The sequence below is a fragment of the Podarcis melisellensis genome, assembly GCF_964234715.1.
Source record: "Podarcis melisellensis genome assembly, chromosome: 9".
Lineage (NCBI taxonomy): Eukaryota > Metazoa > Chordata > Lepidosauria > Squamata > Lacertidae > Podarcis > Podarcis melisellensis.
In genome coordinates this window covers 39,512,097-39,534,385 of record NC_138541.1, presented here as the reverse complement: position 1 = coordinate 39,534,385, position 22,289 = coordinate 39,512,097, and the positions used below count along the sequence as shown (strand labels likewise).

Genomic DNA, 22,289 nt, shown 5'->3' with positions numbered 1-22,289 from the left:
ATAACTTCGCCGCCGCCTCTCTCGCCTATCTCCATAGAGCTAGGAGAGAGAAAAGTGGGAGAGGCGCGCGTCAGAGAACACACTTCCGGGAACGTTTTCACCTGCTTCTCTTAATCCCCCGCCCTCCCAAAATGGACGTCGCTGTAGCCAAGCTTTTGGCATCTCAGTTGCTGGGTTTGGATTGCAGATACGTTTGTTTTCCGTGGAGGGTTTGGGGTTTTTTTCCGTTGTTGATTTGCTCTTTATTTGTTAGTACGTTTTTAATGACCGCTGTTGGAACACAGTATCTTCCAAACTCGCAGAGTGAGTGAGTAAGTGAGTGAGTGAGTGAGTGAGTGAGTGAGTGAGTTAGTTAGTTAGTTAGTTAGCTAGCTAGTTAAATAAAGTTATCAATAAGCCCACAATATAGACATCTGAAACAAGGAACAAACGCTCAGCAAGATAAAACAGTAGCGCGTTTTCAGTCTGGAAAATAAAAGGACCACGCTTCAGCCGGCTTCCGGGACTCTAATCTAACCTCCCCCCCCCCCAAGTCTATGTTCCGCAGCACTTTTTTGCACGGGGGTTTCTCCCTGCTGCTTACTCTACATCTGACAAGAGCGAGAAAACCTATCTGCAGTATTCTGCTATGCCTCCAATGCAATCCCACATAAGTAGTATGTCTACCTGCAAAGATTATGAAACACAGTTAATTCACACGAGAACCTTTGAAAGGATGTGGTGCTTCTTTTATTTAAAGATATTTGTATACCACTTCACTGTAAATAAAACCTCTAAAGAGCCGCAAACGCAGCTTGCGTCACTACCACAAATCATGCAATAGGTTTTTCTGCATTTGGAGAATCGAAGGGGTCGTTTAGTCAGAATTAGCAATAGTGCTATCTACAGCATAAAAGTCTGTTTGTTTCCACTACATGCTTCCTGTACATTGGTAATAAAGAAAACTGGACTCTTACAGAATTTTCGCTACTTGGGCAAACAGGACACATAAAAACACTATCAGCTACTTACTGTACTATAGACCTCCAGTAGGTGCACTGGTAGCAGAGTTTCTCAGCCAGTTCACAGCTCCTGTTTCAAATTTCATGCTGAACATGTGGATATCAGGGCCTGAAGTCGGGATTTTAGCACACCCTCTATGCCTTGGGTGTACGTATGTGTGGAGATGACCTAATGTTCATTAGAATGCCTTCCCCTCTGCTTCTTTGTATATGTGTTATAAAATTATGTTCTTCAGTATACTGTATATTCTTCTGCCCTATTAACAAGAAGTGCTCAACAAAACAATACAAACAAATCAATACAACATTGTAAAAAAAAAAAAGAAACACACATTATTCATTTATTTTTATTTCTGGGGTTTGTGCATGATAAAAGATACACATTTGACTGAATTTTCCTATTGTTCCAACACAAGGTATTTTCTTTTCAGCTTTCTCTGTTAGATAAAGCATAAAAATACCATGGCATACACAAAGCTAAACCTACACACAAACACTCTTCAATGAACACCTTTCATCCTCAGCCTTAACTAGACATAGTTTATATTTCTTCTCAACAAGAGAGGGTGCATGGCTGTGGTGGGAAAGAAAGAAAAATGGACTTATGATACTTCAGCATCGTTTTCAGAGAGTGCAAGACTTTATAGCATTCTTTAAACAAACCATATGAAACTGGCTTACAAAGCTGGAATGTACAAAAAAGGCGTTCACTCCAAGGACTGGAAAGGTACAACATATTGAACAATTCAGTTTCTAGCACAGGGAGATTACAATACACGATGCACATTATGGAACATTCCCATGTCATAAAGCAAGAAAGCAAACCACCAGGGTTAAGGCTGTGTTGCTCACAAACATCCACTTAAGCGTGGTACATTCATCGGAAACTACCACCATTTTGGAATCATCCTATGCTAAATACAAGCATCTCCCATACATTCTCCAAACACAGACCTTGAAAATCATTGCTCACAGTTCATCTTCAACAGCATTTTCAATGGACATTAACATTTTGTTTCTTACTGTCATCCATTAAAAGAAAATTAAAAAATTCATTTCCTCACACAACAAGCATAACTTAATGGGCACTTGTTTTCATTATGGCAACACTAGATCCTTAGTCATCAAAGAAAAAAAATCAGCTGTAAAGTTGAAAGCCCTGTAATGTTTACGAAGGACAACAACAATAGACAATATTTTTCTTGCTACTTTGCTGAAACTTTAAATCAGTGTAAAAACTTTACTAGTATTTATCAGTTTTCCTTTTTTACAGTTTAAAAAATCATTCAATGTACAGTTTGCGAGTTTATTGAAAAATGAACTGACAACATTTTTAGGCTTATTTTTAGCAAGTGTTTACCTTAATAAACACATGTATTTGCACTGCTCGTGATGCATTTACTACTTATTACTCTACCTTTGGGCACCACTTGACAGAAGATGGACACTGCAAACATAAACCAGAATCACCAAAAAAACACCATGGGGCAACCTTTTACTACCAATCCATTTTAAGTCTGTAGTGCAGATGTGTCCTAGGGCTGTGGGTTTGGCAGTGTAAGTGGGGATGGGTCATGCCTTAGATCAGGGATTGGGAATGTGTGGCCTTTCATATCTTGCAATACAGATTCCATCATCTCTGATCACTGGCCCATGGGGCTGATCAAAGTTAAGAGTCCAACAATATCAGCAGAGCCACAGGTGCCTTATCCCTGCCTTTGTAAACTCTGTAATTCTGGCAAATGTTTGCCCAGCCCCCCAAAAATGACTTTAAAAAAAGAAGTTACATTTGTACAATGGTTATTTTTTCATTTCTTCCATCAGCTAACCAGGTAAAGGGCAACAATTGTGAACAACTGGAAATTGGTGAGCAAGAAACATTTTGATTATTGCTGGCTAATTTTCAAACGCCCATTTTGCCCCCTGCTCAGTTAACTGATGTTGCTAAGCTTTCAAAATATCATCTGGCAAAAACATGAAATTCAACAATGCTCCAGACTAGCACCAGTTTGTAAATAGTGTGCATCACCAACAGATTATAAATCTTAACAATTCATCAAGGAAGAACCAGGATCTTTTTTTAAAAAAGTTAGATATTGAGGGAAAGGCCACATTACCCTTAACATATGTTAGCTTTGTTGTAAAGGAAATAAGCAATAATTAAAATTTGAGTTGGTAGTACATACAACATTACTAAGGTATTATTTACTAGGATTAAGAAACAATTACTTTAGGAAAGCATTTGAAGGACAATGTCCGCATGCATGAAATGGTCTCCAAGTGTGAATTTATAACAATTTAAGTTTGGATGCTTCCCTAATACAATTCACTGGGAAGGGCTCCTACAAAAATTCCATTGAGATGTGAGCACAGATCTTCACTTGAAGTGAGAAGTTATCATGATGGGCAGTTGTGCTCCTAGATCCAGTTTAAGAAATTGCCAAACTAAGAACAGTAACATTCAAGTGAATATTTCCTTTTGTCACAAGAACATGTTTATAAAAGCATAAGCATCTAAAATTTTAAGCCAGATTGGTTTGACAATATGTCGTGAATTACGTCTATAGTAATAACATACTTAACAGTTTGTGAGTTCCTTTATATTAAAAGTTCAATAACAATTACGAGACAGCTTAAGGTTTTTTTGTTTTGTTTTTGCTTGCATGGCTTAATAAATACATATAAAATTGTAAATAGGATATCCCTTTTCACAAAGAATTTAAATAGATTTCAAGGTGGTTCAGTGTCTGAGACTAACAGCATGTAGTGTCTGTCTAATGCCTTTGCAGACACTCAAAAATATTAATCCAGGAACCATAAATTTAGATTCTTAACATTACTCATTTAAGATGTTTATTTTATAACAGTAAGTGAGAAGGAGTAAAAGCCTTTAAACAGTGTTTATCTATTCCTTAGTTTAAAACAACCAACTTTTTAGCTACTGTATTGTGGGGAAAAGTAGGTAATAATCTTCATGTTTGCAAGTCTTCTCATTGTACTCATTATTTAAATGTTTTAAGGCTCTATCCACCCCAAAAGTGCAGGCTGGCTGATATTAAGATTCCACCCTGACAGGTCAAACTAAAGATCAAGAAGAAAAACGTAAAATTTGGGATTCACGAACCACACCATCAGGAATCTTCTTGCATAAGGCCGGAGGCAATTCGTGACCCCACACTGCTGTCAAATGTATTTTTCTTCTCACTTGATGTAACAACGTAGGCAAACGTGTATTTGATGGAAATAACTTAAGCAAAAGGAGAAAACACATTGCAAGCACTGAGGTGAATCTGATAATTATAAGTTGCAAGACTTGTATGTGGGAAGGGGAAGAGAGGGAAATAGACCCTTTCAGAACATTCTCTCATACACAGGGTTATGCACATTCCTGTTTGTTATCACCTACATTTATGCTCCTTGTTCTTTTGTTCCCCACACTACATGCGCATATGATGGAGGAACTCATGAACAGTTTTTGAAATCCCTCTGTAGAACACTCTCGCACTCTCATAAGGATCTTCCAAGACTTGTTCAATTAATTCTGGTGCTCAGTCTTTCTGGAATTCAAACAAATGCACACCTGCTTTGGTAACCCTTGGTTTTACCCAAAATGAAAGAAACAAACAAAATAAACTGTCGACCACCAAACTCTCCTTTGGTTGCACAAGGCAGGCCCTCAGATGTGGTACATGTGTGGCTTATTATCCTATGTGAAAACGGGCAATTGGAACAAAGCAGATTGCTTTCATAAACCATAGCAAGAACCTGTCTGAAACACGGGTGTCAGGTGTGAAGCTAGCGAGGTTGACATAATGGCAATTAACTTCCTAATGAATCAGTACAGCGCTAATAGGAAACTGATTTTATGAAGTGCCAGCAGTAATCTATCCCTATTGGAATATATTCCCATAGCTTTTTAGAAGTTTCAGGTTTCTGGAAAAATCCCTACAACACACACTGAGCAGTAGGAAAATTGATAAACATGTACATCAATCCCACAGAGGGCAAGAAGTTTGCATTGATTTTTGTAGTGCTAGAAGTTAAGCTGTGTTAGGTCTGACAGGAAGGGCTAACCATATCTCTTTACTAAAAGAAACTACTCATTACAGTTACTAAGACTGAAGTATGTTACAAGTGTAATACTTACTAGCGCTATGCGATCTAGAAGACTCCCAGACTTCCTGCTGGGTTAAATAATGCTCTACAGTAACAATTTCCAAAAATGGAAGCTTTAAACAAGTGCTCCCATTCACATGTTAAATAAACGCTTTAGATCATGTTGCTTTTAAAATTATTTTCCCTCCTTCAGAACCTCACCCCCCCAGTCAATTACATGAATGCCTGATCTACAAGCTGCAGTTCACATGTCTAGTATCCCATTGTCTCTAAATTCGGTGGGGAGGGAAGAGGGTCTTATTTAATAATCCTTATAATCAGTTCAGTGCGTAACGTATGAGGTGCAAGTCCTATGTAAACAAGGTAGGTTTGGAAATTAAAAAAAAACAAAAACTGGAGACTCCTTCAGTATTAAAATTGAAATATTTAAGAAGTAGACATCCTACACACAAAAAAGATCTATGTTGGCCCTCAGAGGCTAGTAACTTCTTGAGCAGGAGCCGCCGCAGTTGTTACTGTAAGTATCGATAGACTTTGAAGCAGTGATTGCCAGAGTCTGCAACTACAACATGACCATCTGAAGTAAGGGCCAAACCTTGCGGACCATAAAGTGGATCGGCAGATGTGTTAATATAGGATAAAAAGGATCCACTCCCATCAAAAACCTGTGAAAAAGGCAAAGAGAGAATGTCAGCCAAAGACAGTGAACTGTGGATACCTAGAAGCTAATATGCATAAATGCAGGCAGCCACGCAGATTCACATGAAGTAAATAGAATTGTAGAAGGTGGCAAAGTCACCAGCTATGACCCTATCTGCTGAAAGTCTGCCATGGTCACACCCAGACTAGACTGACATAATTTAATCTGCCTGAGGTTGTAATTAGAGATAGTTCACAGCCACCCAGAGTGGCTGGGGAAACCCAGTCAGATGGGCAGGTATAACAACAACAACAACAACAACAACAACAACAACAACAACAACAACAACAGGAATGCAGCTGCAAGGATGCTTGCTGGGACCTAGGCTCAAAGCATAGACACACCAATACTTTCTAATCATTTTCAGGCTTAATTTAAAGCACTGGCATTGCTCTTTAAAGCTCTAAACATTTTGGGAACAGGTTACCTGAAGGGCTGTCTGCACCCATAGAAAACTCTCAGACCTGCCTTTAAGAGCCACCAGACTGGTGGGCATCAGAGAAAGAGCCTTTTCAACAGTGGCCCAAATAACCTTGGAATTCTCTCTTAGTATGCATGGCCCATCTTTATATAAATTTTTAAAAACTGTTTTTAAACAGTTAAACATTCTCTTAAAAGTGCCCTGGGTTGGGTACTAAATTGCTTGAAACAGCTGCTGTTGTTCTTAAGTTTTTCTGTAATTGGGTTTTATAGGTATATGAGAATTGGTTTATGGAGTAATTATCTTTTGTAAATTGCCTTAGGAGGGTTTTGTCCTGAAACGCAAAACATCCAAGTATTTTAAATTGAATCAAACTATTATCTATGCTCTGCCCTATCTAGTTATCTGCTACCAGGAAACACTTCTTGCTGTTGCTGTGTTTAGAGGCTTGGGGTTCTTAGAAATAAGAACCTGGACTCAGGTTATGCTTGTTAAGACTTAAGAGGTTTATTTTAGAATTCTTTCCTAACATACAGGCTGGCATTCCCCTTACGTTAAATCATTCTTTAATTCAGATCTTGTGTGTGAGTCCTTTTATTGGGTACAAGGGGAGATAAAGGGTAATCATGCATTCAGACAATGCTTTGGGGTTTCCACTCCTCCCAGAAGGATGTGTTTAGATCCTAACATGGGCACACCTTTAATCCTGACATATGCTTCTTACCAGCTGAAGAGCCACAAGTTTCCCTTCCCTTAACTACACAGCTACTCCATTACTCATTGATATTTTATCTCCTGAGCACAATAATCTCAGAGGAAGACTGAGTTGGAAAGTCAACGGGACTCTTACTTCATTTGTAAATATGCAAGAGACTGTGTTGTAGTTGAACATTTTGGTTTTTTTTTTTTTAATATAATTTTTATTAGGTTTATAATATACAAAATTCAAATTCCAAATACATGTTTCCATAAATCTAATGGACTCCCCCCATCTTCCGGACACTGCATTCTCTGTAAAACCAAAACCTCAGCAATTTGTTGACTTATTTTAAACATAATAATATATCTTCCATTTTATCGTGATATCTGGTCTCTAAACATTTCAATCCAAATCCATTAATTTTTAGTTTCAACACAATAAAATTATTTCATTACACCACTTCTGTCTTGTTGTGCCTTATTTACCAATTCAAAGATTTACCGATACTGAAGCTATAATTTCCTAGAGAGAAGCATTTTTTAACATTCATACAACTTATAATGCTTTTTCAAATAGTCCTTAAATTTTTCCCAAACTTCCTCCGTTTCTTCTTCTCCCGAGTCTCGAATTCTGCCAGTCATTTCAGCCAGTTCCATATAATCCATCAGCTGCGTCTGCCATTCTTCCAATGTGGGTAGATTTTGTGTCTTCCAGTGCTTTGCCATCAAGATCCTTGCTGCTGTAGTAGCGTACATAAAGAAAGTTCTATCTTTCTTAGCCACCCTCTGGTCTACCATGCCCAGGAGGAAGGCCTCCGGTTTCTTGGGTAAGGTGAGTCTAAGCACCTTTTTTAGTTCATTATGTATCATCTCCCAGAAGACCTTCACCTTCGGGCAGGTCCACCAGAGGTGTAGAAATGTCCCTTCCTCCTCTTTACATTTCCAACATTTATTGTCAGACAGGTGATATATCTTTGCAAGCTTGACTGGGGTCATGTACCACCGGTATGTCATTTTCATAATATTTTCCTTCAAGGCACTACATGCCGTGAATTTCATTCCGGTGTTCCATAACCTTTCCCAGTCTTCCAACATAATGTTGTGCCCCAAGTCCTGCGCCCACTTTATCATGGAGGATTTAACAATCTCATCCTGTGTATTCCATTTAAGCAGCAAGTTGTACATTCTCGAAATTAACTTAGATTTTGGCTCAAGCAACTCTGTCTCTAGTTTCGATTTTTCCTCCTGGAAACCCACTTTTTTGTCCGCTTTAAAAACTTCCTGGATTTGAGCATAATGCAACCAATCTCGCACCTTGTTTTTTAACTTTTCCATACTCTGCAACCTCCATTTATCTCCAATTTTTTCAATTATTTCCCAATATTTAGGCCAATGGGCCTCCATATTGAGTCTTTTACGTGCTTTGGCCTCCATCGGTGAGAGCCACCTCGGAGTTTTACTCTCCAATAAGTCTTTATATTTTGACCAGACCATAAAAATTGCCCTTCTGACAATATGGTTTTTGAACGATTTATGAACTTTAACCTTGTCGTACCACAAATATGCATGCCACCCAAAAGCATTATCAAATCCCTCCAGGTCGAGGACATCGGTGTTCTCCAACAAAATCCAATCCTTCAACCAGCAGAGGGCTGCAGATTCATAATATAACTTCAAGTCCGGCAGGGCAAACCCCCCTCTTTCTTTCGCATCTGTTAGTATTTTAAACTTTATTCGGGGCTTTTTGCCCTGCCAGACAAATTTAGATATATCCCTCTGCCATTTTCCAAAACATTCCACCTTATCCACGATCTGGAGGGCCTGAAACAAAAATAGCATTTTCGGCAAAACATTCATCTTTATAGCAGCTATTCTGCCCAACAAGGAAAGTTTCAGTCTTGACCATGTTTCCAAGTCTCTTTTGATCTCTGACCAACATTTCTCATAATTATCCTTAAACAAATTCAAATTTTTGGAGGTCAGGTGCACCCCTAAGTACTTTACTTTTTTAACCACATTTAGTTCTGTTTCTTTTCTGAACTCCTCTAATTCGGTAGTTGTCAAGTTTTTTGCTAAAACTTTAGTTTTTTGTTTATTCAGCTTGAATCCCGCCACCCGACCAAAGTCAGAAATTAATTCTAACGCTCTTTTAGTACTAGAGGCTGGCTCCTGTAATGTTAATACCAAGTCATCTGCAAAAGCTTTCAGTTTATATTGTTTCTCTCCGACCACAATTCCCTGTGTCAACCGGTCATTTCTAATCATGTTCAATAGCACCTCCAGGACTGAAATAAACAACAGAGGAGATAGAGGGCACCCCTGTCGTGTCCCTTTTTCAATTTTGAACTCCTCTGTCACCACGTTGTTTACTATCAATTTAGCTTTTTGTTCTGAATAAATTGCTTCTATTACATTTTCAAACCCCCGCCCTACTCCCATCCTTTCCAAATTTTTCTTCATAAACATCCAAGAAATGTTGTCAAAGGCTTTCTCCGCATCAATAAAGATCAACACCGCTCTTGTATTTGAGTTAGTCTGTAAAAATTCCAAAATGTCAATGATGTTTCTTGTGTTGTCAAATAAATGTCTGCCAGGGAGAAAGCCTGCTTGGTCCTTATGAATCACTTCATTTAATACTTTCTTAAACCTGCTTGCCAGAATGTCTGCAAAGATTTTGTAATCCACATTTAGGAGTGAGATAGGACGGTAGTTTTTAAGTTGAGTTTTTTCAGTTTCTGATTTTGGTATCAACGTGATGAAAGCTTCTTTCCACGTTTCCGGTGCCTTCCTCCCCTCCATAATCTGGTTACAAACTTCCAACAATGGTTGTATCAATGAATCCTTCAATGCCTTATAATATTTGGAAGTAAGTCCATCAGGTCCCGGAGACTTGCCCAGTTGGAGGTTCTGAATGGCGCATTCAATTTCTTGGATTGTAATATTACAGTTCAGAGTTGCTCTCATTTCCTGGGGTATTTTTTGTAATCCATTAGTTGTGACAAATTGGTCCACCTCCGAGCCTTTTTGTGGCCTTTGTGAATAAAGTTCTTTGAAATATCTCTGGAAACACTTTCTAATTTCCTCGGGTTTCTGAACCATTCTCCCTTCAATCTCTAGATTTGTAACTGTATTAAGTTTTTGTCTCTTTTTCAACTGCCAAGCCAACAACTTCCCGCACTTATTAGCAGATTCAAAGGATCTTTGTTTCATTTGTTTAATTTTCCATTCCACCTCTTGATTTATCAGTTTCGAATATTGTGCCTGGAAAAACTTCACTTCTCTCAATACTTCCTTTGATTTAGGCCTGGATCTCAGTTTTTTCTCTCCTTCTCTTATTTTCTCCAAAATCTTCTCCTTCTTTTCATTCCAGAGCCTTTTTTTAATCGTGTTCTGCTGTATTAGAAACCCTCTCATAACTGCTTTACTTGCGTCCCAGATTGTTCTTTTTTCCACATTTGTCTTTAAGTTTATTTCAAAATAGTCCTTTAAAACTTTTTGGGCCTTCTTAACAATCTCCTGATCTCTTAACAAAGCGTCGTTCATTCTCCATCTGAAAGATCCGGTTGTATTTAATCTCAATTCCATTCTCAAAGCGTTGTGGTCGGAGCAGGTTTTTGGGCAGATTTCCACTTTTCTGGTCTTAGGTGCCAGCCCTCTAGTTATCCATATTTGGTCGATTCGCGTCCATGTCATGTGGGCCTCAGAAAAGAAAGTTCCTTCCTTCCCTAGAGGGTTCTTGATCCTCCATATGTCAATCAAATCCAAATTGTCAGTCATTTCGAAAAAGGTTTTTGGTAGTCTGCCGTCTTTCGTTATATTAGCACTTTGCGACTTATCCATATTCACTGAGGCGACTCCGTTCATATCTCCCAACATGATAATGTTGTTGTAATCCAAATAGTCCAGCATAGTCTCATGCAGCTTCTTGAAAAATTCCGATTTTCCATCATTTGGGGCGTATATTCCTAGAATTAAAAACTTTTCTCCTTGTGTCTGAATTTCAATTGCCAAAATTCTACCCTGTTCATCTTTAAATACGAATTTCGGTGACAAGTTCTCCTTTGCATATATCACCACTCCTCTTTTCTTAACTTTGTCCGATGAGATAAATTCTTGGCCTAGCCTTTTGTTAATTAACACTTTTCTGTGGAGTCTTGTCACATGTGTTTCTTGCAGGCAAATAATGTCCAATTGTTCTTTTTTCAAAATATGAAATACTTTTCTCCGTTTTTCTGGAGAATTCCCGCCATTTATGTTCCAACTAAGAAGCTGTAGAGACATCCTGGTCTACTTCTTAAATATCACAGTTGGGTATCTAATTTGTCCTCCGTTCCCGAAGGCTGTGGTGCCGGTCCGCCTCCAGATGGTACGGGTCTTGGTGGTGATCCCGGTGGTGGAGGCCAAGAATCTACAGCTCTCTTTTGGAGGTCCTCCTCGTTGTCGTGTAGGAACTTCTGGTGGTCTTCTGGTGTTTTAATTCTTACCTTCTTTCCTTTATAGGTGAATGATAAACCTTGAGGAAATTCCCACCTGTAAGGGATTGCGTTGTACCTTAACAATTTAGCCAAGTCTGTATATGAAGCTCTAAGGTCCAACAGATATTTAGGAATGTCTCTATAAATTTCTGCCCTTTTGCCTTCAACTTCCAGAGATTTTTTAAAATGTTGGCCTAGTATCTTGTCTCTTTCCTCTCTTGTTCTCAAACAAACCAAACAGTCTCTGGACTTGTCTTTCTTAACCGATCTTCCCAATCTGAAGGCCGTCACAATTTTGAAGTCTTTATCTTCCTCAACCCCCCAAAATTTAGAAAACAACTGTGTCAAAAATTCCTCTAGGTTGCCCTGCTCCAGCTCTGGGACGGCCCTCAGCCTAAGATTACATTCCTTACTTTTCAGTTCCACCATTGACAGGTAGGCTTGCTGTTCTCCTACCTGTCTTTTCAGAGGTCTTACTTCCCCTTTGATCTCCTCCGCCTTTTTGCACGCTTGCTCAGCTTTTTGATTGGCTTCCGCAGCTAATTTGTAGTTCTCCGCCGTAGCTCCTTGCAATTTCTCAATAGCCTGAGTATGCTGGGAAACCTGATCTGTTAACTTACTGATAGTAGATGTAGCTCTGTCAATTTTAGATGACTGATCGTCCACCTTCTTATTCAAAAGTGCCAGTTGTTCCAAAATTTGTTTCAAGACTGGATCAGTTCCTCCAGTTGCCATATCTTCTGTTGCAGGCGTTTCAACTTCTTCCTCCTGCGCTGTCAGCACAGTTGGTACCGAGGATCTGCGTTGATGAGTCAACGTTGTTTGAACAAGCTGCCCAGCTCTCTTATCTTTTTTCTTTTCTTTAGCTTCCTCAGCCAAGGCTTCCTTAGCTTTAGATGCTCTTGTTTTCCCTGGGCCACTCATTCCCCAGCTGCCTCTGTTCAAGGTCAAATAGTCTTTCAATCCATGAGAAAGGCAAGTCCAGAATGTAAACAATTAAACCACAAAAAATCCCAATAAGGTACAGTTCCCAGACCTCTATGCCTCCACAAATCCACTAGGGGGGGTTTTCAAAGGAAAGAAAGTTTCTTTTCCACCATCAAAGTTCCTATTTCAACTTTTATAGTCCCCAAGTTCGAAAAGGAGGCTTTCAGATAGTTCTGTTTCAAAATAGTGCCACAAGGTAGCAGAAAGGTTCCAATATCAGTATTAAAGCGATAGTGTATCCATCAATGCAACAATTTGTACTTAGGAAAAAGTTTCAGCAGCCTGACAGTACTCCTTTGCAACACTGGCAGTCCGATGGCTCGGTTATCCCTTCAATTCCACGTCACTTCACAATAGGAGGAAGATTCCTTAGCGCAGTAAACCAAAAGATTTAATCCTTCAATCTTTTTGATTTCTAAAAGAACACAGTCTGTTAATGCCCCTTCATACTAATTTCAAAGTCTCTTTTGAGCGCTTCAGCCCACATCGGGTTCTTTGCTTTGCTCTGATTAGCAGGACCGGGAGACGGACTTCCTGTTACTCGCCTCCCGTTTTCAGCCGAATTAAATAAATTTGAGTCAATCTTTAGTGCCCCTTACTCACGGGTAAATTGCAGCCAATTCCGATGATTTTCAAGAAGAAAGGTCGACGCTCATCAGCAACAGCAGCGCGGCTTCACTTCCGCGAAAAGAGCGATGAACTCACAGCGCCGCTCCCCCTTTCACGTTCCGGAGCCTCTTACGAGGTCCCTTCCTCGTTTCTGGGGGGGCTTCTGGCACCCGCCGAGTCCCACGGCCGCAGGCTCGCTCTGCCTACGGTTTGTCTTAATGGGTCTCCGCTTTGCCGCAGCGGACGACCCTTTTTCGCGGAGCCCCTCTTCAAACAGTAAAGAGGACCGCCATTGCCGTTTTGCGCCGCCTCCGGAAGTCCTGTAGTTGAACATTTTGGAGATGGGATGCTTGGCCCCGAAGATGAGGAAACATCCCCATCCAAACAACATACATCATACTGAGCCAACTGACTTAAAAATCACTTGCTCACCTGTATTCGACTGTTTCCCCAGTCTGCTACAATAATATTTCCATTAGAATCTACAGCTACTCCTGTTGGAGCGTTGAACTGTCCATTCCCTTCTCCATTAGATCCAAATTTCAACATGAATTCACCTTCCTGGTTAAATACCTGAATAAATTTAAAAATAAATAAATCAAGACACAAATTATATAGTACTTGATGATGAAGGTTAAGAGCCTAAAGCCAAAACTAAACAGTTATCATCCTCAGACGTATAAATCAAAACTTAATGGAAGACAAACATTCCCTTTCTGAGGCAACAGGAAGAAACCAAGTCATAGATAAAAGTATAGTTAAACCAACCAAAAATGACAGTACTGTCTGCAAAAGAAAATTATAGCAAACTGTGCAAGAAGGAACCAGCAAGTTGTTGTTTTGTAAAGCCTAAAATATTAAAGCCATCCTAAGCTGCTGACACACAATGGCTTAGCTGAACAAACAAGGGTCTTAAGTCTACTGTTGCTGTGCTACTGGGAGCTAAGCCATGGTGGCTTCTGAACCCAGACTCATTGCTTATCTCTCCCAAACAAAGCATGTGTGGTAAGCCACAAACAAACCCTGGTTACAGTTCATGATTTGCTTGCAAGAAGAAATTATTCTCTCACACACAAAAATCATTTTTTGTTTTTCTGTAACAGGATCCTATTGCAAACACATATAGGATTCCACTGCACATCTCTGGATCAGGTCATATGTAGCAGAAAGCCATTGTTTAAGTATTGCAGGCAGAAGCTGGAATAAGCCATAGTGACTCAAGCTCACGCATTCTCCCCTCCCCTCCTTCTGTGTGGCTGGGAGAGTGGGTTTCCATCAGAATTGACTCTCACTTTCTCCTAATCTTATCATTGCAAGCAAACCAATAATGGTGATTCAATGAGGGTGGGGAGCACCCAGGTTGATTTAAGAAGCCAGCTTCAAAGGAGGCAGAGTTTATAGCTGGCTTGTTTTGAAACAGGCCAGAATTAGATATCAACCACTATCTTTGGTTTGCATACAATGGCAACCCAATTTAGGGAAAGTAAAGCTGCCAAAGTCGTCCTCCCAACTGCATATGAAGAGGGTGGGCATACAAGCCACTCATGCTCACTCCAACTCATGTCCATAGTGCTAAACCATGGTTAGCATTACACAGTCATTTGTGCAATGCAGTCCCTTCTTATTCTCCTCTTCCCAACAGCCCTCTGTATGCTCCCAACATCTGTTCTGGAGGGTTGGGGAGGTGCTGGGGGGCCTGGAGGGTGGGAAGAGAAACTAGAAGTCCCATCATGCAAACATTTTTTTTTCAGTTCCAAAAATTGAAAGTGTGTGATGCCCAGTACTACAGAATTAATGTCATGTATGCCCATTTTTAAACAAGAGCCCCAAATCCAATTTCCTAGTGCATCCTCCCTCCCACGTGGGGGTTTCCTTTCACTGTAATCAGTAACAGTCCCACGCATGGAGAGCTGAAGGGGGGTGAGGATTTGCTTTCCTAGCAATTTTAAATTAAACTGTTTCTGTTAGCTAATTGTTTTACACACACACACACACACACACACACACACACATAAGTATGCTTGAAAGCTTGGCTTCATGACAACTTGATAATACAATCCATGCTTTTCAATAAAATTATATTTGCATGCTTCCATTTCCTTGTATTTTGGGCATGATACATAGTAGACTGTCCTGTGTAAACGAAATGTGGCAACGTTTACGTAGGAGTTAGCAGAAGGTCAAGGCTATTTTCTAGTTATACTACAAATCAGTGTGTCGAAAATATTCCCTGAGCTGCAAGGCCACAACAATTACAGAGAAATGTTTGGAAAGTTGCCCTTGCCCATTCCAGTATTGCTGGGGAAGCTAGAAGGAAGTGGGGATGTTAGCTACAATCCTGGCCACAGTGTATTTTGAAAACTGTGTGTTGGGCCATACTTTTGGAACCAGGAGCTTAATCCAGATCGGCTTTGAGTTCCCTTCCATTTTATTAGCAGGATGGCAATGAAATGTCTTCCCCATTTTCAGTCAAGATTTCTAACATATTTTATTTCCTTGTTTGCCAGAGCCTGGCCATAGAACTGAAAACCTCTGTTGCCATTAGGAAATCCTGCATTGCTGAACCATTGCTGCTTCTCAGGGTATATGTTTATTAAAATAGGAGCCCCCCCCCTGCTGCTAAACAATGCCAACAATCCACTTAGGGTCTCCCCTGTGGTCTTACTTCCTTAATTGTAATCCAAAACCACAAGAACAGTTATTTCCTGCCTAATTCCAGAAGCCTATGAAAAACAGTCTCAATTCAAAATTGCCCATTTAGCTCCAACTTAAGAGTTATACTTTTCGGCTGTATGTAGATTGAAAGAAGCCCTATAGTAGCCCAAGCCACATTTCACTTGCCCACGTGGGACTGTGCCTTCCTGCTGCTCTTAGCTATGTTCTACACATTACTTTTATCACAGAACCCACTTGGAAAAGTCTCTGTATGGCTTCTGTAGGGTGTAGCAATGGTCACTGAGCGCAGGGTGAGCAGAAGGCAGACTGAGATCTATTCGTAGATCTCTGGGTGATTTGCAGTAGATGGATCAGGGTCCATCAAATTCCTCATTCCAGCTTTGTATAATGTAACTTCCTATGCAGTCAATGGCACATATGTCTTACTTCTATGTAGTAATTTTGCAATTATGTTAAGTGACCCAGAGTATCCTGAATACTTGTCACAAGAGTAACTTTCTCCAGGGGACAACTAGCATTTCAAAATGATGGTGTGAAAGGACTCCAAGAGCTCCTTTCTAGAGATCCAACTTCGTACTTCTTGAATCAATTTAAAAGAAGATACACCGTTTTATTTTAAAAGGGCAAAGCAAGAGACTTAATCCAAGTATTTCCCCACCTCTAAATGTAAACAATTATTTCTTGTTGGCTGATGCACAACACCTGTGAATTTAACTACATATTGGAGTAACGGCTTCAATGCATTGTCAATGGGATTTTACAATTTATGAAGAAGTAACAGCATCGTACCTTGACTGAGTGGTTGTGGAAATCGGTAATAATAATTTCATTATTGTGGTTGACGGCTGCAAAATGAGGCCCTGTGATAAGGGAAGGAAGGAAGTTCAATGCAGGAAGAAAGATAAATCATGACAAGAATATTTCAATCCATGTGAAGTAGCAGTTTGCATGCGGATTCTGATCAAAATGGTTGATGTGGACCAATGCGCTAGCAGCAAGCCTGATTGGAGGTGGCTCTGGAAAAGGCAGCACCAGGTGGTGCTTCAAGGTTCCATTTTGAACTCTACATGTTGCTTCATTCACTGTCACATGTTAATGGCTGAAGAAGAACATAATCAGCTATGAACTCAATACAATTATGAACTTGGGCACAGTACAAGTACTCTAGAGAACAATAAATAAAAAGGTTTCTATCTGGCCAGCTTCAAAACCAGTTTGACTGGTTTCCACCCACTAAATGTTTAGTACAACTTTCAAGTTGAACAATAGACTACTTAAAATTTTGTTTAACATTTGCAAGTGAGCATGCTTCTTGTTCTTGGTCATGCTGGCTGGGGCTGATGGGAACTGGGGTCCAGCCAGATGTGGAGATCATCACATTGACTCCCTCCGTCTTAAAACGTGACATGATCAGCAAGCCACAGGAGTCAGACCAGAGGAGTTTTGTTGTTCCTGAAAGACTGCCTCCCCTCACCCCAAAGGCCTAAGGAACAACTAGAGTGAAAATTACACCCACATTTCAGGGTTTTCACTGATTTTATATCTACTGCTTTCTGTATTTTTACTGCTGCTATGATAATTGCTTTTGTTGCTGATGTTTTTGATCTGTTTTATATTTGTTTTATGGTTCTCCTTTGCAGGCTATCTTGAAAATCCAGATTAATAAAATTGGGGGGGAGGGAATTACGGTTCTCAAGACCCCCCCCACATAGCTACAATTCCCAGCATCCTTAATAAACTGCAGTTCCCATTATTAGTTAAGCAAAATAATGTACTTTAAATGTATGGTATGCACTCAACCCATGTGTTTACTGAGCCCCTGTAGTACCTTTTTTTTAAAAGAAAAAGCAATTGTATGTCTCCTGTTTAGAAAAGCAAATACAACAGTCTCATGACAAACAAATTTATATACTATTTTTGTACTGTGTATTTTGGGTCTATGGACCACAATAAAGCTGTGTGTGTTTATTACTACATAAATGTTCATGTACTAGAGCAGTGGTGTCCAAACTTTTTTCAAAGAGGGCCAGATGAAGTAATAGGCTGTGAGGGCCAACCAAAGTTGAAAGTTCAAGGGTTTTTTGGGATTTCACCCCAGGAAATAGACTGCCACAGGGGCCAGATTAAACTGACCGATGGGCTGGATTAGGACTTTGGACATGCCTGGACTAGAGGGTTGCCATATTTCAAAATGTTGTTGAGCTTTTCTTGGCAAAGCTGTCAAAGTTTTGGCAATGTCCAAGAAATTATGGACGTGTGACAGCACTTAGGGACTACAATCTACTTATTGTGTCTTACTTACTGTGGTGAAGTTAGAGTGATGCTTTTTCAGCATGCTCAAATACACACACACACAATCTGGATAAAAGAAAATGCATATTAGATAGCAACTGATACCTGCAAACTGCTTATCTCCATTGCCTCGGCTTCCAAACCTGGTTACTATTTTTCCATTTGGTTGGAAGATAAACACACAACATGCTTTGTTGTCCACCACAATGATGTGCCCATTGCGATCCACAGAAACACCTTTTGGTCCCATGAGCTTTCCAGATCCAATTTTTGTCTACAGGAGCAAAGAAAGAGATTAAAGTTGCTTTAAACATACACTCATTTGGACTGCTGTAATGTTCTCTGGGTTTTTAGCGTTGCCAATATTCATACTTGGGAGAAGATTCTGTAGTAAATTAGTGCAAGAGATTGGTAGTAATGACTTCCATTGTGATCTATATAAGGAGTGGGGATCCTCATGCCTCTCTGCTTGGCCCTCTGAAATCCCCTCAGGCCACAACACTCAATATCCCTGCTTTTGCACCCTGTTTTTTTGCCTGGCTAAAACACAACCGTGAACTCTGTTAATGACTCTTGTGGGCCTGGATGGAAGCAGAGAGGGGTGTGAGAGTGTTGTAGAAAGTGTCCTAGTGTACAAAGGTAAAAATGTATATTTGTTACATTATCCCTTTTTGTTTCTGGCACTCTGAAGGTTGCTCAGAACGGAACGAGATTCCCACCCTGTATGATTTTAAGTCAATACCAGAGCAAATGTTTAGAGTCTTCCCCCCACCCCACCCCACCCTTCCCTCCATCTCAGAACAAACAAAATAATTTCATCTGCATGAATTTGTCCATCCTTTCCCTCATCACCAACAGTTAGTTTTTCAATCAAGAAATACAGAACCAATTCCCCAAGCCTTCAGAAAAACAATTGGTTTACCAAACTATTAATTTTAAAATGGCAATGAGTTTCCTTGTATTTTTCTATTTGTACTTACCTTAAATTTTCCATCAGAGGAGAATATGCTAACCCACTTATTGTCATAGTCGGCAATAATGATGTCACCACAAGGATGGACAGCCACTCCCGTAGGCCGCTGCAACTGACCAGGGGACCTTCCCCGGATACCAAAACGACTCTTGAACTGGCCATCAGTGGAAAATATCTGTAATTTTCAAAAACAGTTTTTTCACATAAGGTGTATCCATGTATACACATCCATGAGATTAAAGGTGGGGTGCAGAATTAAATAAATGAATTTTTAACTGGAAAATGGCATTTGAGTCATTGTGTGAACTTAACGCAGAAGTAATTACGAATCCTTCACTATCAAGATCTTATAATCTTGACACTTCCGAGAATATGTTTCTTTTCTACATTTGATCAATACTGTGTCTTTCCAAAACAATCCATTATGGGTAAAGAGAAGAAAAACAAGCATACCTGCACACACTGATTATTGCTGTCCGCTATTAATATTTTTCCATTTGTAGATGCAGCTACTCCCTGAAGATTTGTAAACTCCCCTTTGTTTCTCCCTTTGGTACCTAAAAGGAGATGTACATATAAAAACAATTAGGAAAGAAGTCAAGTACATGGCTGCAAAAACTCATTTCAACTCTCTAGGTCCAATCAGCAGTTTCATCATTAGGAGTCTAGTTGTATTCAGTGGCGTAGTGTGGGGGGTGCAGGGGGGGCTGGCCACACCGGGCGCAACATCTGGGAGTTAGGGTTAGGGGGCGCAAATCCACGGGTTAGGGGGCACAAATTACTTGCCTTGCCCCTGGTGCTGACAACCCACGCTACGCCACTGATTGTATTGCATGGAAAGGGGCTTCCCAATGGTTGGGGTAGAGAAAATAAACCATTATCATGAATATACAATATAAGGACCAACAGATGAAGATCCACAGTCTCCAGAACAGGGGTGTCTGAGACTCTGGGGGAGCTGGGTGTGTTGCTCCCTCCTTTCTCCCCCACTATGGGCAGGGACTTCTGTGTGCATGAATGTCCAAGAGGGAATTCCAGCTGCCTTTCAAGATAATAAGGTTTTGGAATACGCCTTTAAGGGATGAGATAAACAAGCAGTCCCGTGACAGAAATACTGTTTTTGAATTATGAACTCCATAAGCAATATAAATGGGATGATTCCCCCACCCATTCTCAGAAGTGCATACAGCAATGACTAAATACAATACTTTTGGCACAGAAAATTAGAGGGAGAGCCATCTAGTTAGAAAAGTCCAACTACAGTATGACTAAGGCTCACTTACAACAAGCTTAACGATATTATGTGTATTTTAACCAATCAAATAGAGTGAGATTACGATTTTGGGGGAATGTGAAGAGTGTGTGTATGAACGTAACAATGCTTAGCTTACTTTTTGTTGCTATTTTTTAATCTTGTTAATATTGTTTTACAGATTACAAAAGCCATACTGATTTGTTAATTATATGAATTTTGCTGTAATTTTGCTGTTCAGCTTCTTTTTTAGTTGATGTTTTGTGAGTAGCGTTTTGTAGATTGCATCTGTTTTATTGATGATTTGTTAATTATTTTATATGATTCACACTGTATCTGTGGTGTGCTATTATGTTTTATCGTGTTGTTGTCATTTATTGTTTGTAGGCCACTATGCATATCTATGCCACTTTTCATTCAAATGAATATCCATTGATCAACCAACACCTCTGAGCTAGATAATGTCCTAGGGTGGGGATGGGAAACCAAGGACCCTCCAAAGGTTGCTGGACTACAGCTTCAATCATTTGGTCATGCTGGTTGCAGCTGATAGGAACCGGAGTCCAACAATTGCTTGAGCACCACAGGTTCTTCTCTCCTACTTAGTGTTGACACTTATCCTAAAACAATAGTTTCATGCACTCTGTTCGCAGCTGGACCTTGCAATCCAAATAATTTAGAAGGCAAAGCACCCCATACCTACTCTGAAGATCAGGTCATCTTCAATGGGGTTCTCTTTCCTTTTGCCAGTGCTATACATGCTAGCTGGTCTTTTCACAGCTTTCTGCTTCACATGTCCACTGCCAGGAGACTTCACACGCCTCTTAACTCCTTCGGTGGTAGGGGACACATCGGCCGACCTGATTACCTTGAGTTTGAACGGGCTGCCCCTGATATGCTGATCATAGAGTCTCAAGGAAAGGGTAAAGTCCCCTTCTTTCTGGACAGTATACAAAAATTCGTAAGTGCCATTTTTATTGTCAAGTATTTCTCCGTCCGCCACACTCCCATCAGGCGTGCTGAGCTCAGCCGTGAGGTAAGCATTCCCGGATTTACAGAGCTCACCATCCTTGTCCTTGGTAGTGATGGTGACCGACATAGGCTGTCCTATCACCGTCTGCTTCAGTCCTTCACCCGTGGCCACTGTTTCAGAAGCGACAGCATTTGTGGTTAAAATAGTACCAAGATTATGAATGGACTTCTTCAGCCCATCTGTTTCCACTATGAAGTCCAGTTGATCATTCTCACGAGGCTGCAGTGGGAAGTCGCGGACAGCCAGCTCGTTCAGCTTATCACTCATCTGCTTCTTAACAAGCAAGACTTCTGTCTCGGTTCCATGGTTGAGTGCTTGGGCTGTAAAGTTGCTACAACTCTTTATGTTTTCCTGTCCTTCCAATAGGCTATCAAGCTGAGTTTGCAGGACCTGGATAGACAGAATGCTGTGGTTATATAGATTTGAGTTTTAAACCAAGTAGCCCCAAAAATAAATGAATGAATTCCCATCTATCGTGGGAAATGTAGAGGTATGACCTTGAACGGAATAATGTTGCAGAAAATTTGTTGGACTCTATTAAAACAAAACAAAACACCTGAATAGCATTGATTAAATAAGTGCTAAGTTCTCTTGGATGATTTTTTTTTTTAAAGCTTCCAGTTTGGAGAGCTTTTGTTCATGACATTATTTTGACATAAAACTAAACTGTTGTTCTTTTTTTGTATTACATGAACAAGCCTTGGGCCAAACTGAAGACAGATAAACTTTTTCATATGAGGATATATGGAAAACACCCAGAACACTGTATTTCCTCCACTCCCCAAGATAGGGACACTTAGCTTTTATAAGATTTTTACAACTATTTGACTAATAATATCCAGAAAAGAAAAGTAAAAAATGAAAATACAACCAATAACTATGAAACAATGATGCAATATAAAGTTGTTGTTGCCATAGTTTTTGTTTTTTTAATTTAAAAAATCGTAACAATTAAAAATATATCTCTGACTCAAGTGTTACATATCACTTCTGCATTTTTGTAAGGGAATTTTGTTGGATAAAATGAATTTGTTCAAGGATGTGCTGAATTAATT

The 22,289-nt window shown here is 39.9% G+C and overlaps 1 protein-coding gene across 6 annotated transcripts in view; it reads right to left on the bottom strand.

Annotated features, from left to right (window-relative positions):
- Positions 1 to 1,332: 1,332 nt before the first annotated feature.
- TRIM2 (tripartite motif containing 2) overlaps positions 1,333 to 22,289 on the bottom strand; it is a 56,793-nt gene continuing 35,836 nt past the window's right edge. For all 6 annotated transcript variants that reach the window (XM_081926030.1, XM_081926033.1, XM_081926029.1 and 3 more), the window contains exons 6-12: positions 20,901 to 21,624; positions 19,403 to 19,506; positions 18,957 to 19,124; positions 18,082 to 18,250; positions 16,474 to 16,544; positions 13,441 to 13,581; positions 1,333 to 5,782 (exon numbers count right to left, since the gene is read on the bottom strand). In XM_081926030.1, the coding sequence (XP_081782156.1) occupies positions 5,630 to 5,782; positions 13,441 to 13,581; positions 16,474 to 16,544; positions 18,082 to 18,250; positions 18,957 to 19,124; positions 19,403 to 19,506; positions 20,901 to 21,624 (1,530 nt within the window). In that variant the 3' untranslated portion in view covers positions 1,333 to 5,629. The remainder of the gene's footprint in view (positions 5,783 to 13,440; positions 13,582 to 16,473; positions 16,545 to 18,081; positions 18,251 to 18,956; positions 19,125 to 19,402; positions 19,507 to 20,900; positions 21,625 to 22,289) is intronic.